Source organism: Pseudopodoces humilis, chromosome 3 (assembly GCF_049639895.1).
Source record: "Pseudopodoces humilis isolate 2021_Gansu_Grassland_sample_001 chromosome 3, ASM4963989v1, whole genome shotgun sequence".
Lineage (NCBI taxonomy): Eukaryota > Metazoa > Chordata > Aves > Passeriformes > Paridae > Pseudopodoces > Pseudopodoces humilis.
This window is the reverse complement of record NC_142202.1, coordinates 77,803,745-77,824,792: the sequence shown is the minus strand read 5'-3', so window position 1 is coordinate 77,824,792 and position 21,048 is coordinate 77,803,745. Positions and strand designations below refer to the sequence as shown.

General features: G+C 42.5%; 1 protein-coding gene across 4 annotated transcripts in view; it reads right to left on the bottom strand.

Moving 5' to 3' along the window:
- BACH2 (BACH transcriptional regulator 2) overlaps positions 1-21,048 on the bottom strand; it is a 182,351-nt gene that overhangs the window by 51,649 nt on the left and 109,654 nt on the right. Inside the window, exon 1 of one of the 4 annotated variants that reach the window (XM_088053653.1) lies at positions 20,216-20,234. The exons of the other annotated variants lie outside the window; for them this stretch is intronic. Within the exon in view, the coding sequence (XP_087909779.1) occupies positions 20,216-20,218 (3 nt within the window). The 5' untranslated portion in view covers positions 20,219-20,234. Of the gene's footprint in view, positions 1-20,215; positions 20,235-21,048 lie in introns of those variants that run through there. 4 annotated transcript variants of the gene reach the window in all.

The window sequence follows — 21,048 nt, the reverse complement described above, 5'->3', positions numbered from 1 at the left end:
AACACCAGCACAAAAATAGAAACAACGAAATTTAATTATAGATTATTCTTCTTAGTTGCCGCAAATACTATACAAGACTGATTTTGATTAATAATTCATACAGCAATAAAGTATCAGGAAAGATAATTATACTGTGCCACAATTCTCACACTGATTTCTGTAATTACAGATTACAACAGTGTTAGCAATTTAAAAAGGTTAGGGAGCAGTAGTAATTTGCTATGTCATCCTCAGCAATATTAATGTCTTCTTCTCTGAGCACCCCAGATAATTGAAAATAGACTTGTGGGCCGCCAGGCTACATGGACTTTCCTCCTGCCAAACATACTGCGGGTGCCAGGGCCATTAGCAAGATTGTCTTAAGAAATGAACTTCTCACACTGATCAAGTAGCTTCTGCTGTAAAGCAGAAGGTACATGGACAATTGGAAAAGACACTGTAGAGCATTCCTGGCCAGCAGCTGAGGATGTGCTGCTCCCAAGAGTGACGGCTGGTGCTCCAGACCAGAGCGCCTTGAAGGACCTTCACTGGGCTCTGAGTGGGAAGTGGGATAGCTGAGGGAAACCCAGGGAGAATTTAACCATGGGCCTTCTAGAGAGGCAGGTCTGGCTGGACACACAGCAGGGCGCTGCTAACATTTGCTAGCGTCTCCTAAAGGCAAGAATTCCTGTTGCTGAGGAGGCCGCATGGCTGCAACACATGGAGCGTCCACAGCCCAGGGAGCACCCTTGGAACTGCTGAACAGCTGTAGTGGTTCAAGGGTCACAAACTGGTCCCCCATGAGTTACACCACAGGCAGTGAGCAGAAGCATCAGTGCCTGGGCTGGCTGCAGGGCTGGGCCATGAGCCCCATTTCTGTATGGCAAGCTTCACGTGGATTCCAAATGCAGATGAGAATACTGGAAATTCCTTCCTTAGCTAAACTGACAGGAACAGGGATATATCCTGCAGACTGTGGAATGGCTGTTTTTGAACAGATTATTTGTCATCACAGTGTAGAGGCTTTGATGTTGGAAGTAAGTCCCACTGCAAAGTCACTCACTGCTTTTCTTATACTGGTCCTAGACCCTACAGCACAACTGGATAGATACTGGGCAAAAAAAAACAAAACTAAGGACTCTGATCCTGCAGACCCTTAAACAGAATTGCTGTCATTAAATATGACTAATCTGTAGTGTTTTGGTTACTCATAATGGTTTTGCTATGGGCAGAATGCACACAATACAAGCAAAAATGTACTACAGCTTCATGTCTACATTGAATCTCTTTCTTAAGTTCTGTCAGGATGCCTGTAGTCCCCGTGATGAATGTTTATTTAAACCCCAGGTGTCTACTCTAAAGAAATTGTGCTTCAGGTTGTTCAGAGATTGGTACCATAAGGAAGCAGGGATTCCCAGTGGAGGTTGCTTTGAAGAGGCCAAACAGATTTATGTTCCTTATCGAGATAAAACCTATTTCTTCACTTCAGAGGATCGTGTCGTTATTGTTTCTTGAGAGAGTAACCCAGACGAACAAGGTAATGAGAGCTCACATTCTTTAAGGACTTTAGTTAACATGCAAATAATGTTTACACACAATACATGCATTGACCTATACATTCTATACAGGCCTACTAGACAAAGTATATGCATGAATATTTTTATGACTCAGTAGAAATTATGTAATTATGCTACTAATTTTCCTACACCGAGTGAGTCAGGCTTAGTTTAATATGCATTTTCAATGTTCTGTAAATAAACTGATGATGCCCTCAGGAAAGAGGCATGGTAGATGTGTGGGGGAAGACAGATTCATAGAATGGTTTGTGTTGGAAGGGACCTTAAAAAACATCTAATTCCAAACCCCTGCTGCGGGCAGGGACACCTTCCACATAGACCAGGTAGAAAAACAGGAGGAACAACACAAAAACTGTCCACTATCCTTGTTTCTCAGAAGCTACTTAACTGACATACATGAACATGGAAAGCAAGAAGCACAGAACCCTTTCCTGATAAAATCTTCTCTCACAGCTTTCACATTGCTCTTTACAGCAGTTGGCTACGGTGAAGGGGACTGGAACTAAGTCTGCTACTCAAAATAGCTTATTCAAAGCAGAATGGGGAATGCCCAACACTGAAACACTGCCAGGAAACCACCAAGCACAACAAACAACATACTATTTTCTTCTGAAGTAGTTGATGGTTTCAGGTCCTTGGGTAAAAGACAAAACCTTTTGGACTGTTCTTGGGCGAGCTGGATTGCCAGATTAAAGAATCTGAGAGAGAAAAATGAAATTGTGATTGCTTTTTTATCTTGCCTTCCAGCTTGGTAAGCTCTCTGAAAAAGTTTAAGTTCTCCACACAAACAGGGGCTGGAAATTTTGGCAAAGGCCCATTGTTTTAAATGAGTATTTGGGGGTTTTGCTTGAGGAGTGATACAGTTTTATGGCTTCCCCCTTTTTCCTAAACCTTTAAATTATTTATCTGTACCTGTGTGGGCATATGTGTACATATAACTCACACTGCAGAAATGCCATCAGAAATTACGGAATTGCTGAAGTACAAATGGTTTGTCAAGTGTCCAGGTCATCTGCCAGGATGACAATACCTCAGGATAGCAAAGAAGGTGACTGTATTTGACATCTCTTTTGTTAATATGACCATGAGAACGAAGGCCCACCTGATATTACCCTATTGCCACCAAAGTTTGGAAGCTACAAATTATGAATAACAGCACTGTGCAGCTCCTTTTAGCAGCCTTTGAATGTCAAAGAATTATGCTAGCAAGTTATCTGAATAAAAGTTATTAATTTCCTTCATGTTCTATTCTCAAGTTTAAAGATCTAGTGGAATTCAGTGCTGAAGCTCTGTACTTGAAATTTTAGTTGCTATAAATGAGCATCGTTTTCACTTAAAAAAAAAAAAAAAAAAAAGAAACAAAAAAACAACCACCAAAAAAAAAAAAAAAAACAAAAAAGCAAATGGAAAGTTCTCCCAAAATTGTTTTTTTCTTTACTAAGCTGTATTAATTACTGCTTTTCCAGCCTATCTGCAGAACTGGTAGAAGCAGTTCTATCTGCTTGAGAGGCTATGGCCAAAACCACTGTGAACATCTTTGACTATGCAAATTGCAGAAGCTGTGAAAGCAACCCAATCCCATTTTCTCTTGTCATACTGCATAGCTGTTATGGGAAAAATCTACTCTCTTTGTTTTACCGCCTAAAATGCAAGCTTTTAATCTTTGCTGCAAGTTAGCAGGTAGTCAAAACATCCTTTATCCTTTCCTGGGACACAAACTGTCATGTCCTTTGGAGCGCGTCTGTTGTGATTAATGTGTGAAGAGCAGGGACGCATGCAGTAGGTCACTGGGTTAAATTTGGGACAGACTTGTGCAGGGTGTGACTTTGCACCTTCTGCTCTCAGGAAAGAATACAGGTGTTCCCTTCTCCTTGAAGAGCGGGCCACTGCCTGCCAGTGCAGTGTTTTCCACAACCAAAGGGATACCAACTATAATGTTCTCCCTTGAAAACTGAAGGAAAAAAAAATGTTTTTTTACAGCTAGATCGTAGATTTTTGACTAATCTAAAACTAAGTAACTAAACAAATAAATAAATATTTTCCAGTGACTACTGCATTAGGATCCACAGATTTACACATATGAATCTTGGAAATACTATCAATACATGCAAAAAAACCCAAACAGTTTTCACATGTTTTTATAATGATCAAATGATCAGAAGATGACTGAAATGACTATTTAGAAACTCAGAGCAAGTGCCAAGGGGATACCTGGATTACACCAAAGGGTTCTGACTGTGGTTTTGATCTTGCAAAGACCCGAGAACTGTCTTTTTGTTATCAGAAGGTTTAAGCAGGAGCTGCAAGCCTTCCCATTATTCTCAGAGTCTGACATACCTAGATGCCTATTTAAAGTCCCTTTATCCATGGACTGGCTCTAATTCTAATTCTGGAACTTGACTGCCTTTCCTGTTGCAGACAATAAATCATCCCACGGAGAAAGGTGCATGGAAAGCAATCAGTTCTACTGCCAATACCTACCAGACCACAACCAAGGTAAGGAGAGGATGTGAGACAAAAATGCACACTTGGACTCAGAGCAATTGCAGTCTGAAGGAGCCCAGAGAAAAAGAAAAGATTTGATGTATTTGGGTACTCGTTATGAGGGTACGTAAAGCCAACATAGCATCTGCAGCTGTAGTTTCTTACAGGACTGCAAAGCCAGAAGGCAAACACAAGCTTTCCTTCCCCTGTAAGATCCAGAGTAGCTTATGAAATCTTCTTTGCCATTGGTAAAGAACGAGGGATTAAAGCTACAAAGACTGCTATAAGAAGAACTTGGATTTTATCTTTGTTTGAGAATACTTGCATTATTTGCTGAGCTTTTTATGAAGCTTTTTGAAGCTTGTTTTTTTTCTTTACCCCCACAGAACTACAATGTACTCAAACACACTTAAAGCTACAAAAGCCATCAAATCAAATCAAATAGGAGATTAACACCCCAAACCCAAAACTAAGCCACGCTTTATCCCAGGGAAACAGAGTGGCTTGATTATTTCTGTTTGAAACTCTGTCATGGGAGTTTTAATCTCTGGGCATTCCTTATATGGTTCAGAAACCTGAACGGCAGAAAGGACCCCATACTCTGGCCTCTTAAAGGCAAATCAAGTGCTGCCTTTATCACACAGACTTGCAATCCTGACAGAGCAAAGAAATTAATCGAGTTTTTTTTGACAGGCTCTCTCTTCAACTGTTACTGGAATTATACCTTTAGCCTCCAAGTTCTCTCTTGACAGACTCTGAAATAGCTGTTCCACTAGTTTGCCCTGGACTGACGTCAAGCTAAACCAGCCATCAGCTCGCCGGGACATCCCTTTTATCTTTTTGAAATATCGGAAATACAGTTGGCAGCCCTCCAATTTTCTGGAATTTCCCATTTCCCAAGATTTATTATAAATTACCAGCCACTTAACAGAGCTTTTCAGCTACTTCCTTTAAAATTCCTGGATGTAAAAGTTAGTAGGATATGAGAATGTTTAATTTCAACCACTCTTGCCTCCCAGATCCTCCTTTGTTATAAGCAGCAAACTTTCTCTTCTTTCCATATTACTGTACAGGATGGACACATCCTCTTCCACTGTTTCAAATACAAAAAACACGTGGGGAACACTTCTGCGTTTTCTATTTTCCCTTTTTGGATATTAAACTAATAAGTGTTTTATCATGACTTGTATTTCTTCATTTAACCAGAATGGCTTCTCATTAGAGTAACTTTTTTGTTATTGATGGCAGTGTAAAATCCTAATTTTGAGAGCTGGCAGAATATTCTTCAACAATTCCCAGTGCGTTCAACGCTTTTTACTTTAAATGCAATGTTATGCCAACACAACAGATTCTAACTTTGGAAAACATCTTTTCCAATTCTGAGTACAGCGCATGCATAAATTCATAATCTCCTAGTAGATGATGTACTCTGATTGCACAAGGTCACTGTACGGGATTTGAGACCCCGTGATTCATGTTATTTAAGACTGTCCACAAATAGTACTGTTTGAAAAATTGCTTCCTTTCTTGCTTCATTTTCTCAGGCAACAAGTCACAAGCACGTATTTTCCAGTCCATTTTCAAGAGAACCACTCCAACTGACAACCTTTTGGATTCCTGCTTATGTCCCACTCTCTCCAATGCCTCTCCCATAATGCGAGAAACCTGGCTAATAAAATGTCAAACAATGTGATTCTTGTGCAATCCTAATGGTTTAGACTTACATATACTGGTTTAGAGTTACACCAGACTTACGTAAGGCTGGTTTGTGCGGTTGGGTATCCACTGATGTCACTCTCTCCCCGTATAGTTATTTACAGCCCCTGTCTGCTCATCTGTCTTCAAGGGGAATGTACTGTTGGTAGAGAAAGAGACCACCAAAACCAGACACTCCCCACAGTCTCTGCAGACCTTAGTTTGGAGACCCACAAAATCCCAAGCCTTGTCCACCCTCAGCAGCATGATGAGTGCCACCTGCTGCTACTTCCTCTCTTTCCATTCACGAGGGGACAGACAGTCTAGGACACCTTGGCTGTACCATACCTGAGGACAACACACAGGGAATTAGTGAGGTCCCTGTCTGCACAGTGGCAATCACCACTGCCACACTACCTTCAGGACCGTGCCAGCTCTGCCCAGGGCAGCTGTGACCTACAGAAGCTTTGCCTGGTTGATGGAATGTACACCCATACCTACAGTCTGGACAATCTTTAAGAGAGAATGCTTTTTTTTTTCCTGAGAAGAAAAAAGTCTGTATGATTTTTCTGATGTGAACTGAGAAGCTATATTCTCCACAGATTCTGGAGACATGCAATTAAAGACTGTCAAATTTGCATGCACGCAGGATTCAATTGAAGGCTGAGCAGGCGATGTTATAACATTTCTCACTTGACTTGACAACCTCATATTCTTTTAACAGCTTTTGTGCATAATTTCCTTGCTTTAAACAAACTGAAGGTGCCATTGTGTAACCTGACCCCTGAGCTCAGGAGGGTGAGGATGAGGGTAGGAGCCAGGAGATTCCTGCTTCCCAAGGAGAACCAGCTGACCATCAGTGGCCTGCAAAATCCCACCTGAGCAGTCTGCAACACCACACCAAACACAGATGGAGCGAGCAGAACACGGGTCTCCCTGTTTTGTCAGAAACCTGACTTTTGAAGAAGAATTGAGCAGAAGCCACAAGCTGCCCTGGGCTTTCCTTAGAAAACTTTCTGGTTGGCCAGATAGATTTCCAGCAATGGCTGCAGTGTGTCCCCAGCCCACTCTCTGAGATCTCATGTTTTTGCTTCACAGCATGAGGGCACCAGAGCTTTAGAAGAGCTCAAAAAAATAAAGCTGAATGTTGGAAAATCAACACATAATTTCAAGCTTTATTTTCAAGCTTTATTTTCCTTTTCCTTTCTCCCTCAAGCTGTGGTGGTTTCCCACCTCATCATGTGGTGGTTTTCCAATGACAGTCTGAGAGAACATCACAGCAAGAAAACTCTGACTCTATGCACCTGGAGTCTGGAAAACCTACTGTGGCTCAAAATAAGGCTTCATAGAGTGAAATTTCATGGAGTGAAATTACAAGACACAAGGCAGCCTGCCCTGTTTCTGCTGCACACGTAGAATAAGAGGCATCAGAAAGTCTTCATGCAACAGGATGTAGCTGGCACATTCCAGCACTTACTTGTGAAGGCGTTGAGTGCCATTAATCCATGCCCTTTAATTAGATTTGAGATCCCTTGCAACAAGCGGGATCAAGCCATAAAAGCACGAGGACAAGGGGATTAAACTACAGATTAATAATTATATAGTATAAACAATCTGGGATAAAAGAAAACTCTTACGCTCCACTGGAGATTGGCATGTTTATGTATAAAGCGGGAGATCTATAAATCTCATTGATTAGTACTTCAAACGAAACTAATCTAAAAGCATTACAAATTATTAACTGAAATATATAATACAAACAGCGTGCTAGGAAACAATCAATAGTTCTCTGTGCTTGCAAACCCCTACAGCAATTTCTGTGCTAAAAAGGGGACCAGCCTAGATGGCAAACTCTAGTGCTTGCCAGGGAGTTTGTCTCATGTAAAAGAGAACAGTCCTCAATGTAAAAACAAGCATGCTTTTTTCTTACTTCTTCCCCCTCAACTTCTGCCTATCCTAAATGTACCTAACCTATATTGCAGACTGCAATAAAAAAAATTAAAAATGAAAAAACCACTCCACAAGTCTGTCTAACTAAATCAATGAACTTTGTTTCATGTCATAAGAATGCAAACATTGTTATACAGGACTAAATACACTCTTTTTTAGACAAACTTGACCACATAGAGACATAGCTTCAGGAAAGGAAGAGACAATTTTGAGCTATTCAGGCTGAACGAAGATTTTGCCATTAGGACAATTTGAGTCTTGTAGAGAAAGGCTCAGTTAATTTACATTTATCAGAGGTCAAGATCAGGTAAGCCTAGTCACAGATTCATGCCATTATCTCAAGAATTTAAAGTGCGAATAAGGCACAGTTTGGTTATATGCCCAAGGGAATGTTAAAATGCTTTAAATAAATACCTGCTGCTTGATGAAATACAGGACAGCCACGACTGGATTATGAATGACATGATGCTATTCCATCACAGCATACTCTTCACATATAGTGTCCTAAAACCAGACACATATGTGCATGTGCCCTCAGTTATACATCTGTGTCTATACATATATAACCACACATATATATCTACATATATATATGCACACATATATATATACCTGTATCTATATACATGTGCACACATATGCACAACGTTTAATCACTATCTCTTAAAAATATATGTGTTATCACTGATGTGTTTCATGTCACCTGGCACAAGGTTTTCAAACATTTAAAAATGATGTCTCTTAATTAAGAGTCCTATCACCAGAGCAACCCATCCTTAGATGAAGGAAGAAATGCTCCTTTTACTCTACAAATTAGGTGTCTCAATATCACTTGTAGCCATTATTCCACACATTTCTCACCTGAAGTACGTATGTTCACATGCATTCTTCTGGGCTACACGTGGCAAGAATTTTTCCAGAAGCAGCACAAGAAAGAAATGAAATTAAAATCCTGAAAAGATGTTTGTGCAAATGCTTTTAGTAATAATTATAATAAAGGAGAAGAGAGATGTGAAAAAAAACCTCACAAATGGGAAAATCCAGAGGCAATGGTGAAAAGCTGAAAGGATGGGGAAGAGCCTGGAGCAACATCCACAAGGACACTAAGAATTGTGTTATTATGGATGTGTGGAAGGGTACAAGAAAAAACAAGGGAAAGGACCAGGGTTACCTTGGAGAAAGAGACTGCTGAAGAGGCATGGGGCTCATGGATCAAGAGCTGCTCAGAAGGAAAGGCAGCGAAGGGACGGCTGGAGAGTTTCCAGGGAGAGAGGTCTGTAGTAAGGGGGCAGGAGCCCAGTGCTGGTTCCATTGCTTCCAGGGAGGTAGAGGGGCTGGAGTGAGAACAGGGAAATGAACTGTGAGAAAGAGTGGCTATTGTCCAGTGTTTTCAGTGAGCAAAAATAAATTGAAGAAGCTGAAGATAAAGCATCGCATACTACAACGAGTATGTAAGGCTGTTGGGAGGGAGCAGAAAAGAGGGCGCAGGCGGCAGAGAGAGATGTTTCGCTGCCCAGAACAGAGAGGGGAACGGCTGCCAAAGAGCTTGAAAGAGCAGTGGGAATGAAGGCAACGCGGAGAAAGAAGATTTGCGGAAATTGTCTGTTCTCCCTCTGGGAGGTGGGATGATGCTGGGAGGTGAGGAGAGAGAAAAGTCACAGGCACTCAGAGAAGCAAACAGGGAGAAGTGTCAGAGTGGAGAAGAGATGAGAGGGGAGAGGTAATCACTGGTGAGAGTCTAGAGAGTGGGTGAGGACACGGTGCCAAGAGATGATAATCCAGATGATTAGAGAATTAGGCACAAGAGATGTCAAGCAAAAGGCAGAGAACAGAAGAGGCTACGGATGTGGCAAGAAGACCTTGAGCTTAAAATAAAACCGTCAAGCAGTCCAAATACACCAGCCATTCACTTCCCCTCTGCCTGCCCCCTCTCTCCATTGCACCATCAGGGATCAACTACCTTATTACTGAAGGGAACAAACAAAAATCCAGCTGCCCTTAGGCTGATCCTGAAGGAACAACAGAATAGGAATGAGGAGAAATAAAAGCAGGCTGACAGTAACTGCCCGTGGATAAAAAGGAGACCTTTAGCACAGCTGTGTCTGTATTTGATTTACGAGGGCTTCTTCATGCAAAATGAGGCACAGCAGTGTAAATGGCTTTCTAAAGAAAGCCTCATGGACAGCAATTCCCACATGTTAGAAGGAAAGGAAATGAGGATGTCCTAGGCTAGACCAGGATGGCTAGGGACCTGGGACTCCTGGCTCAGGCACTCAGCACAAAGGCACTGGCACCACGTGGTGCCCGGGCAGGAACATCTACGCTCCACGGCACCAGGACTCATCTACTGAGCCCCCAGCACTCTCTTAGGTGGCTCTCCCTATTGTGATTTTGAGTGTGACATCCCCTTGTAACGAAAAGGCCGGGCTCCTCAGGAAAAGGACTACCAAGCACTGTAAAAATCCCGCTCTTTCTGACAAAAATGCCCTCTTCCAATTTAAGGAACAAAATGGAGTAGTCTGGATTGCACACTACACATTTTTGTAAATGTTCTTTTGTAGTAGTAAGTAATTAATCTTGTTGTGTTAGAGCCCAAAAAGTGCCTACGAGTTTTTGAACTTGCAAACAGCTGGAAAATGCCTACTTAAGGCTAGTGTGCACATCTTTGAGCAATTCCTATTTGCTAATTACTCTTCCAGAAGCTGCCAACAGCTATTCTAACATTTTGCTAACCAGGGAGGGATATCACATCACATAATTGTGTGAATTAACAACAGGATGGTGGTGAAGAAATGGGATAAAAATCAGGTAGTTGAGCAAGAAATTAAAGCTAATTGTTTTGCACCAAAAAAACCTGTACCAGTAGGTAAACACCATTTCAGAAACAAAGGACATGGCTGGGGAACAAATAAACAAAAGTGAAAGCAGCATTTGCAGAAGTTGTCAGAGTAGATTCCTTCTCTTGGTGACAGATGAGATGAGACTTAAGCCCAGGACCCCTTACAAATGAGAATTGCTAGTACTCCAGTAACCCACTGCAAACAAAGCAATATTCCCCTCTGCAACACAACAGATGTGATTCAAACTGGCAAGCCATGGCACATAAAAGCACGATGCCCTCCTTGGCTCAGCACAGTTTTTTGCAATATTCATTGCAGTGGCCCAGAGGGAATTCCAGCTCACGGTGAGGAGAAAGCTCCCCGATGCTCCTGCACAGCTGAGCAGACCCCCACCATGGCTGAAGGGGCACCACAGGGCAACAAGCAGTGCTGTTGGAGGAATCACCTCGAGATGGAGCTGCCGATGAGCCGATGGGGCTCCCTTGGGCCTGTGTGGGAGGTGGGGGAGGCAGAGGAGGAAAATCAAAGAGGTACCTTTAGATATGCGTGTGCGCATTTAACTGCAGCAAGCTAATGCAGGATTTGCAATAGGAACGCCTGCTCTGAAAATGGCAAAGGCAAGTTATTACCAGGATGAACATCCTTATTCAGCATCTCAGGGGAAGCTCTGGCCACTTTCAATCAAATGTCTTTTTCTTGGAATGCTGTTAAGCTGTGGTCATCAATTCTATTTAAGGAACGGGAGGAATGGCTTCATATCACCACTTTCCCTCCTCACTTGATGTGACATAAAATACCAGCACATTAGCACAGGCGAAAGAAACAGAGCTTGGCTGATAATGGCTGCACTCATGTATTTATTAAGCAGCCCAGGGAAAGAGGCACCAGGCGCAGAAGGCGCAGCTCCTCCATCGAAAGAGCTGCCTAGAGCAGCAGCTTCCTGCTACAAAGAGGTTTCCTTGAAATCCCTCCAGAATCACTCTGTAACCAAAGTGTAAAAGCAACCACTTCTGTGCTCTGATTGCCCACTTGAACTTCTCGAGAAGGTTGTGTGTATTTACCGTTGATCTTCAGCACCGTGTTGCCACCTGACTTTCAGTGGAAAGATCACAAAACCTGATGGTGGCACTTACATGACCCACACACTGCTCTGCCCCTACGCCTCAGAAGGGCATGAAGAGACATGATATGCTGGTGGGCCACAGGCAAATCCCCTGATTTAGGAGCTTGTGTTCTTCACTGCCGGGGCAGCAACAAGAAATGATTCCACTGACTTGGCTGCTCAGCCAGGTTGGTAAAATCTGTTAAAGGACAAGGTGATTTTCCTGATCATTACAACCTAGACAGGAGCTGGAATTTGGCTCACATTGGCTGTTCAAATGCTTCACTACTGGGCACTGCTAGTGGGTTTAGCATCACTGTCTTCATTATCTCTCCCTGACTTCATCATCTCTGTGCTGTGTATACATAAGGACACATGGACCATGGGACTCCCAATAAACTCTTGTAATACCAGCTGTCAGCAGCCGCCTCAGAGTCAAGAAGACCATGTCTATAAACATAGCAAAACTAATTATCCCAAGAAAGGTTCCCCTTCCTCTTAAAATTAGCAGTGTATACAGTCAGATAGCTCAATGTAAACACATCACTCTGAATTTCACCAGCTTCACTATCAACCAAGGAAAAGTATGAATACTGTAGGAAGCCTTTGCTATAACAGATACTAAATCTGACATATGAAGAGTTTTATTGTAGTGTTTCTAAAAGAGTGAAAATGGAGAGAAAACACATGAAGCCTAAAACCAGCAACACACCAAAGGTTACAAGGGGACTGTTAAATGAGTGCCCCTGTGAGAAATGGAGATGATAGCTGAAGCCCCTCCTGTGACTAAAACAGTGGATAAACTCCAATTAAGAGTCCAGGAGAGAAAAGAGGGAGGTAGTCATTAGATAGGACATCCTGAGTTTGAGAATAAGAAGGTTTTCCAGAGAAACTGCTCTAGATAGTTTAAGCAATCATTTGTAAAATATAGGACAAGGAAGAGCTCTCAGGACCAGCCGTGATCTGAGGACTATGTAAGCCATATCTCTCAATGAAGGAGCCTGTACAAAAGAGATGTCTTCCAGTGACCGCTCCACAACTGGAGATCCCTCCAGCATGAAACAGGAGGGTGGAACAAAGGGCTGAATGAATCACAAGCAAGGAAAAAGGGGTTGTGGCACACCCCCACGCATTCCCATTTCAGGTCTGAAAAATTCGGCTCTGTCGAGGTGATGCTACTGGCACTGCTACTCAGAGAGACAGAAGCAAGCAAGTCTGAATCAATCAGAATCTGTTTAAGAACTGAGCAAAATCCAGCAGCACAACATAGGATGGAGAAGTGTAATCATTTACACAGGAATAACAAAGAAAGCCAAGCCCAGCAACCTTACCCTGAGCAAAGGAATCATCAGGAAAGCCTCGCCCAGTGCAGCTCCTGGGAGAAAAAGTCAGGAGAAACACAGCCAGATTTCCAAGCAGAAAATCCACTCCTCTTGCAAACCCTTTCCACGTCCTTGGGTGCAAAGGCACTGCAAGCTTCTGCAGAGGCAGCCTGCCCTGGAGCCCCACTGGAGCAGAGTGGGGGACATGACAAGTGCCACAGGCCAGTCTCTCAAGCAAAGGAGCAACAACCACTTAACCAATGCAAAGCGACAGCCTCAAATGCTCGTGCAACAACGAAGCATCAGCAAAAGCCAAATGGAGATGAACAGAAACATGCTCTCGTAGCCACAGCCATCTGTCCCTCTTCGCTCGTTGTTTTACAGATTGACCTACTGTTCCAAATCCCAGATTTTCAGAAATAGCTCTTGCTGAAGGTATTACCAAGAAAAACGATCAGCGTCAGCTAACCAGTGTAACTGAGGAATTCTTTCCAGGAAGCTGAGGCAGTGATGAGAGAAGCTGGAAAACCAAAATCCCAGAGAGGGAGAAGCACTGGCCACTCAGATACATAGGCAAGGAGCAGCAGGAGCAACATTTAACAGTTCAAGTCATGTTCTCTTCTGCCAAAAGCAGGTGAGAAGTTTAATAAATACCTGGTGCAAATGCTGCATTTCAGAGAACAACCAACCACACTGGCCTTGGAGTAAAGGAGACCAGAAAACCAAGGAGATTCCTAACATCTATTACTGTACCAAATAAACAGCTAGTATTCTCCCATGAACTGAAAATCCCTTCAACTATTCCCAAACAATTACTGCCTCCCTACTCTGAACAAAGATAAATTTATTCTCCAATATAATTTTCAATATCCTAACTAGGCTTGGTAATAACAACCCCGTTAATTTAATATCCTCAGAGATCTTTACCATCTCTCTCTGTTAGGGTTTTCTGAAAGCACCTATCCTCATAATTTTTCATCCTATTAACTTGGCATGCCTATACTGGCCTGACCAGTTTTATTATGAACTTTCACCAGCAGCAAATGAAAGACCTCCTCACATGGCTTTTGGAAGGGATTTATCCCCAGCACTGCCAGAGGAGCCACGACTTGCCACGTGTCCTCCCCCACCTCAGTGCTCCCTCTCCCTTTGAAATGGGGAAAGATGAAAACTAGAAAACGCAACAGATGGTCTGAAATCCTCTTCCTGCGAAACCCATCACTACGGCAGCAAGCTTAGGCAATATTTCAAATATTTCCGCATGTGCCAACAGCGGTATCCATGACTAGGAATGATGAGGAGACTGCTTGTGAAACTCCCCCATAGACACTGTTTGCAACAGCCTAGTCCTCTTGTTGAAGGCTCTCTTCCCTACTCTAAACCCAATGAGAAAACTAATCTTCTCCAGATTTAAAGCTGACAGGTGGTACATGCATAATTAAAGATGACCTAACAGAGAATGCTCTCATTTCTGGCATATTATCAGACACTTAAGCAAAGCAATTATCAGTAGGCAATCTTTTCTGTCAACAGAGATTGGATGAAACATTTTGCCAGTCAGGAAGATACTGTTACGATGATACATATGTATTTGCAGATACTCCAACAATATAATATAGACTCAAATCTTTCCAGTCTCAGACAAATGTCTTCATCACCTATGGAGGACCACAGTAACATCTCACATTTGCATGTTCCGCTGTGCCATTTCCACAGACTCACCAGACAAAATACATAGACTCCACCTTGCTCCTACTCACGTCAACCTTTTCCTTCAATCCATCTGCACTGCAAGTCCTGCCATTCCTCTCCACCAAAGGAAGGACAGTCTTACTGTCTTCTTGAGCTCCTGCACTTTTTCCACCCGCACTACCTGGTAGATGGCTGATCTGTGGGCTAGGAAACCTTGTCCTTCTGCCTTTTTTTACCCCAAAAAGTAAGCAAAACCCCAGAAAATGTGTCCTCTCCCTTTCTTACTCAAACACAAACAAAAAAATCAGATCCCCCAACAGAAGCCAACCAAGCCTCCCCCAAATATCTTCTTCTTCATCCACAGGTAGCAGTCACCTCACCTGTGGCACATCAGGGGCTGGGCACTATATTGCTCTTTTACTCCTTGTCATAGCTTTTGTGACAAGAAGAATTAGGGACCTCACACATATCGATGGACTGTGCCTTTTGTGAACAACCATATCTTACTCAGGACCACAAGTTGAGCATCTTTACCTTGGGAGCTGTGACGGAAGAGATGAGTGGCCTTGTTCTCCTCAGCTTATAGAGGGGGCAAACACAAGTGGAGATCAGTTGGGAATTTTATGTGGAATCAACCCAAAAATCTATACTAGAACTAGGAATATCTTCCCTGCTTTTTGGTTAACAAGCAGATGGTATGGTCTCCCAAAATAGCAGTGTCACCCATGTAGTTTAAAAGAAGCAGAAACTTTTTAACCTAAACTCTTAAAATGCTTCCTTCAAGCAGTGTTTTGCAATGAATCTAGAGAGCGTACTGTGCCTTTTTTTTTTTTTTTTTTTTAATCTCCTGAGCAGGGATTTTAAAAAAAGAATATTTTGTGAAAGAAAGACAGGGAGAACAAAAAACAATTAGGAAAAGGAAAGCCTAAAAAGGTTAGCGGTTTTCTTAATTTTGGGAAAATTAGGGCTGTAAGAAGTATTATAAACCGCAATTACATACACACATGGGATTGCATTTTACCTTACGAAAGAGCTGCTCTTAGGGTATAAAATTGCTTTAATATTGCACTACGACAAACGTTTTTTTAAATAAGGCTTATGATAATGGATTTTCAAAGCAAAAGTAAAGCTGCTTTTCCCTGAGAACAGGGCTTTAGAGAAGGGAAACTTCACAATGCCAGTGGTGTGCGATTTGCTGCATTTCACAAGATCTTTCATTATTTAAATTCCAATGTATTTATGTCATACATGGATAAATGATCTCATTGTTCAGAACATGTCTTTATATGAACATCTCTGCTGTTAGAACTAGCATTATTTAGCTGCTTTTTTTTTTCTCTTTCCTTACCAAGTCAGAACAAAAGTGTCTTTTATTGCAATTTTGTGAACTTCATGCAAATGGCAGTTTTTACACATCAATCGTCAGTTTAATAACACTAATGATAAGAGGGGAATTGAAAATAATAGGCTGAGTTTTTGGCAAGCAAATCGGAATTTATAGAGAAGATTCTACAATGTCAAACTTTATAGCCCCGTGTTATCAAAAGCACGAGGAGTGAGAATTAAGATTAAACCACTGACTCGTTAGCAAGCTACGCTTACTAAACCGCAGCTTTCCTGCACCAAGATTGATTATTTAGAAATTCACTGTACAAGATTGGAAGAGATAGTGATAGTCTTCTGGGACTGCAGGGAGCCATTTACACAACAACATACATTTGCCAGGGGATACCGATCTGACTGTGCAGGCTCAATATCTCTCAGTTAAAGCAATACTGGTTAGTCTCCCAGTCTTCCCTAAGGCATAGTTTGGTCATTCCTTCTTTCTCCTGCTCTATCCCACTCTTGTAATCACACTACTTGGCAGCATGTAAATTCCAGTTTTGCACCTATCACTCGCCTGAGTGGCCCTGGTGACTTCACAGGTCCTGGTTATAGACATTCATGCTGCAGGAACAAGTATGGGAAGAAGAAAATGGCCTCATATGAGTAGCTAGGGCTGTGAGAACTAATTGACTTTCTGTGGATTAATGGATGACTATAGAGAACCACATTTTGAAAACACAGCTGGATCATGATCACAGGAATAACACTAAATAGAAGAATATGGTTTTCTAAACCATAGAAAAATGGTTTTTTGCATGCTTTCCCAACATGCAAAAAACCAGATGTGTCAAAATGCCAGCTTTTGACACAAAATGCCACAGGAGAAGTGAGTGACACCAGATTCTTAATACTACTAGGAGCAGGTGCTCAAGCAGGCATAGTAGTTTCCCATGACATGATGGTCTAAGGACGAACTTTACATCTCTAATGTCAAAAATCCCTTTTTTATCCAGACATACAGACAGACAGACAGAGTCCTACACCCTGGACTACTCCAACCCAGTTCTAATGCGGGAGGTATAGACAGAAATTGCACTTTGCTTCCTCCCACACACCTTTGGCTATGATCAGGACCCACTACTAAATTGCTCTACTATTGAATCCCATCCCACACAAGGCATCTTCTTTTACACAGATGCCTGACTGCTTTTCCACACAGTTTGTGGGTTTGGTGCTTTGGTTTCCAGCTACAGGCTGTAGGGGCTGAAACCTTTCCATGGGAGCATTTGAACTGCTACCTTCCTGGAGTCAGCACTCTTCAGTTTGGCCGTATTTCCTGGTTAATGCTCCCACAATTTGAATCACCCTTTCCATGCAGAGAAGCCTGTTCTACGGACTGCTAAAACTGTGTTGCATGTCCATCCTCCTGCCTTGTGTGGGCTTTGCCAAAAATCAAGTTTTGGAAAGGAGGAACAGAGCCCACTCCCTCCTTATCATTACTTATAGTATGTACTTTCAGCGATATTTTTTATGAGTAGACAAGTGGGAAATTGTGTTTTTAAGAAGGACAAAGACTGCTGAAGTTTTACAAGAAGCCCCAAGACAAGCAGAACTTACTATGTTCCACAGGATGAAATGCAGCATCTTTGGGGAACAGATGTTTTACCATCAAGCAGCATTTTGGGAGAACTGTGGGAGCTGGGCTGTCTCACCCATGAACAAGCTAGGAAATTACAGGAGCTTGTAGGTGCTGTCTGTGTGTGAAGTCAGAGACAGAGAAGTAGTTAAACGCATCTCTAAGGTACTGTCCCTGTGCGGGTGGATGTAGTAGGTCGTTGCAGAGAATAAAATACTGAGAAATAACTATTCCACTCAACAGTAGCACTGTGGCTGGTGTTAGCAGTGGGGTTTGGTGAGCAAAAAGCAGAACAGTGTGTTCTAATGTAATACACTGTGTTATATTAGTGCACACATGCTGAAAGGGTAAATATCTGGATTTTTGCTGCATTGTCACCACGACCATCATGCTCCTACCTGCTCACATCATGGACCTCACCACGCCTCTAAAGGAGACCTTAAAGTTTGTGTCCCGTGATCTGCTGCTGCTCACTCAGTCCAGCCACTCACTGTTAGTGAGAACAGTAAGAACCCATCTCTCTCCACAAATCTATGCTACAAATACCCTCACAAGCAAAATCCAGGCCAAAAAGGAAGTCCTTGGTGAAATGAAGCAATGCATTAAAAAACACTGCATGAACTGGGAACACATGATGAGATTTTTCTCAAGTCTGGAGATGTCCTAATTACTAATGAAAAAATGGGAGCTGTGCATGCTCACACCTTTTGATTCAGGCTGGTATCCACTCCAAACACCATCTCAAAAAATACTTTTGCTTCATCAATACATTTGTAATTCAACAAAAAAAAGAAATTTAAATAGCACCTGAAAAGCTTTGCATGGTAAACATCAGAAAAACACCGCTTTCCAAGCCTGCAGCCAGTTGTTCTGTAATATCTTCTGTTTTATGCTGACAACCTTTTTTCCCTCCAATCATTCAGACACAATGCCTTCAGGTCTGTCTAAGTAATGTAATTTACTGGAGTGGAATTCCCTTGATACCTTCTGCAGCACTCAGTGACAGTATCATTTATACTCTACACTGTCATGCCATGACACTGATACATTGGCTTTCATCCCTCATTCAGCGCAGAGGGTGCAATTTCACCTTCCATTGTGCCCTTCTGCAGACTGCGCGTACAAATTCCCCCCATTCATTCCTAATTACAAACCTCTGCTGAAATACTCTCATTAGATTTATATTTCTCACTCCAAAGTGTCAATCTCATTTCAAAATTCCAATTTTCTGAGAGATTCATCCATTAGCAGCAACCTCCAAAGCATTCCTTAACCAAGTGCATTAAAAGTGAAGCTGGCAGAGCAGAGACACACTTAAAATACACCATTACAGCAAATCTCCATTGCTAATGTTTTTGCATTATTTGAGCAATGCAATAAGGAGCCTGTGACTGGCCAGCCCTGCTCCTCCATCAGCAATGGGCAGAAGCCACCAGTCAACTTCTGTGTCCAGCTCTGCTCCCACTGGGAGGCTGCACCACATCCCCAAAGCATCTGCTGCTGCCACCGTCTCACAGTACAGCATGAGGTGGCTGTTCAAAGGACTGCAGAAGCTGAGAGCCACAGAAAGAGTTTATGACAACTGTAAAAATGCCCGAGTACAGCTTGTTTTCTGTGGTAAAGTTAAAAAAAAAACAACAAACCAAAAACAAGCTGGGGGTTTCCCAAGGTAGCAGTTCTGCTCTGCAACCCAAATGGTTGTTAAAGCTCTTCAGCTGAAAATCTCAACCACATTGCTTGTGTCACTGGCACTAATCCTAATTTAGTGGCCACAGGTAGGACTGTTCCCTTCAAACTGTGTACAGAAAATACAACTTCACAGATTCCCCGGAGCAGCTCTACAAGTAGTTAAAAAAATCAAAAAGAGATCCTTCTACCTCTTCAAGAGAAAGGCAAACACCTTAAAAACCTCATCACCATACAAGGGAAAAAATGAAGAGCTCAGCAGTGGGTACTGATAGTTGCACAATGCACCCAATGTGCCATCTCTAAAAATAGCCTGTGTGGCGATACCCCTGGAAGAGTCCAGCATGTCTCATCCCGCTGGAAAGCGCAGCAGCAGTGATCGGCGCAGGAGTGCCGCTGCCACATGACGCACATGCTGTACTCTCTCCTGTCATTATCTTCAAAGCCATCAGGTTTGAACTTACCTGCAGCAGGCACAGCAGTAGAAAAAGAAGGGTGGGTGGGGAGAAAAAAGAAAGCACCTCTACAACAGTACTGCAAAAGGGAAAATTCCACAGAAAAATATTACAGCAAATGATTACGCCCCTTGTCAGCATCTGAGCACCTACAGGACTGAGACATGCAGGTTATTAGAACAGAGGTAATGTAATTCCCTGCAGCAGCTACTGTGGGGGAAACTAATAACTGCTCGTTTTGCCCCTTCCCATCTGAAATATTTTAAGTCTCGATTACTGTATCAGCTCTCTTGCCATTGCCGGCAAGAGCCGGTCCAATGTGCAGCCACAGATGTAAAAGCAGAAAGGAGCATTTCAGCAAAAAGGCAAAAGTGAGGCAGCAATGACAGGCACTGAGCTCTCCTAGGAAGAGAGGTAGGACTACACCAAGCTAATTCAAAGGGATTTCATATTGCCTAATGAAAGACTCACCATTGACAGCGTGACTAGTCCATGGAACAAATGCATGCACCTCTAAGTGCCCCCAACACCCCACATCCTCTGCACCACGTGGTGTTACTCAGAGGGAAAACCTATTGTCTTACAAAGCCTGATTCTCAGGACCAACACCTCTGCTACCCTGTAAAGCCTCGCAAAGCTGAGAAGAGCACAAAGTGACAAGAAAGCAGTGATACTTAAGCTGCCACACAGCAGAAAGCAAGTTTTCAGGCTCTACCTTGGGTCCTGCAGCTCTTGGATAGCTGCTCTCTCCTCTCATCCATCACAAGAACGACATCAGACTGAGAAGCCTGACACGCACAGGCACACTCATTCTCTGGAAATGCCACAGCTACTTAATGAGTGAAGCTGGGACAGCACCAAAGCTGACACCATGAAGCTACAAATTTCCCCACATACACTGACATCTCTCTTCAATATTTCTCTTGGCCACAAGCTGACATATCAATTAATGTGGTCAGAACACATTTAGTAGTTCAAGATACCGCAACTGGTTTAGTGGATTCCTAACCAGTGCAACTACCTGGAAAAGCATCACACAGTGTATTTCAACAGTCATGCTAAAAGCAAACCAAAAGGATTTTATCTGCCAAAAGTTAACCCTGAGAATTTTTTTCTTGAGCTCAGCAGATTTATATAGATTTCCTTTTTTTTTTTTCTCCTTTGCTTTTTCTTTGCCAGAAGATGAAGTTCTGGATCAACAATTCAAGGTACACCACTGAAGTTTTGAAAGTTTTGACTTTAAAGATCTTTCAGTCCTCTCCAAAGCTGCTTTTTCCAGACAGCAGAACAATTCTGCTTCCAAA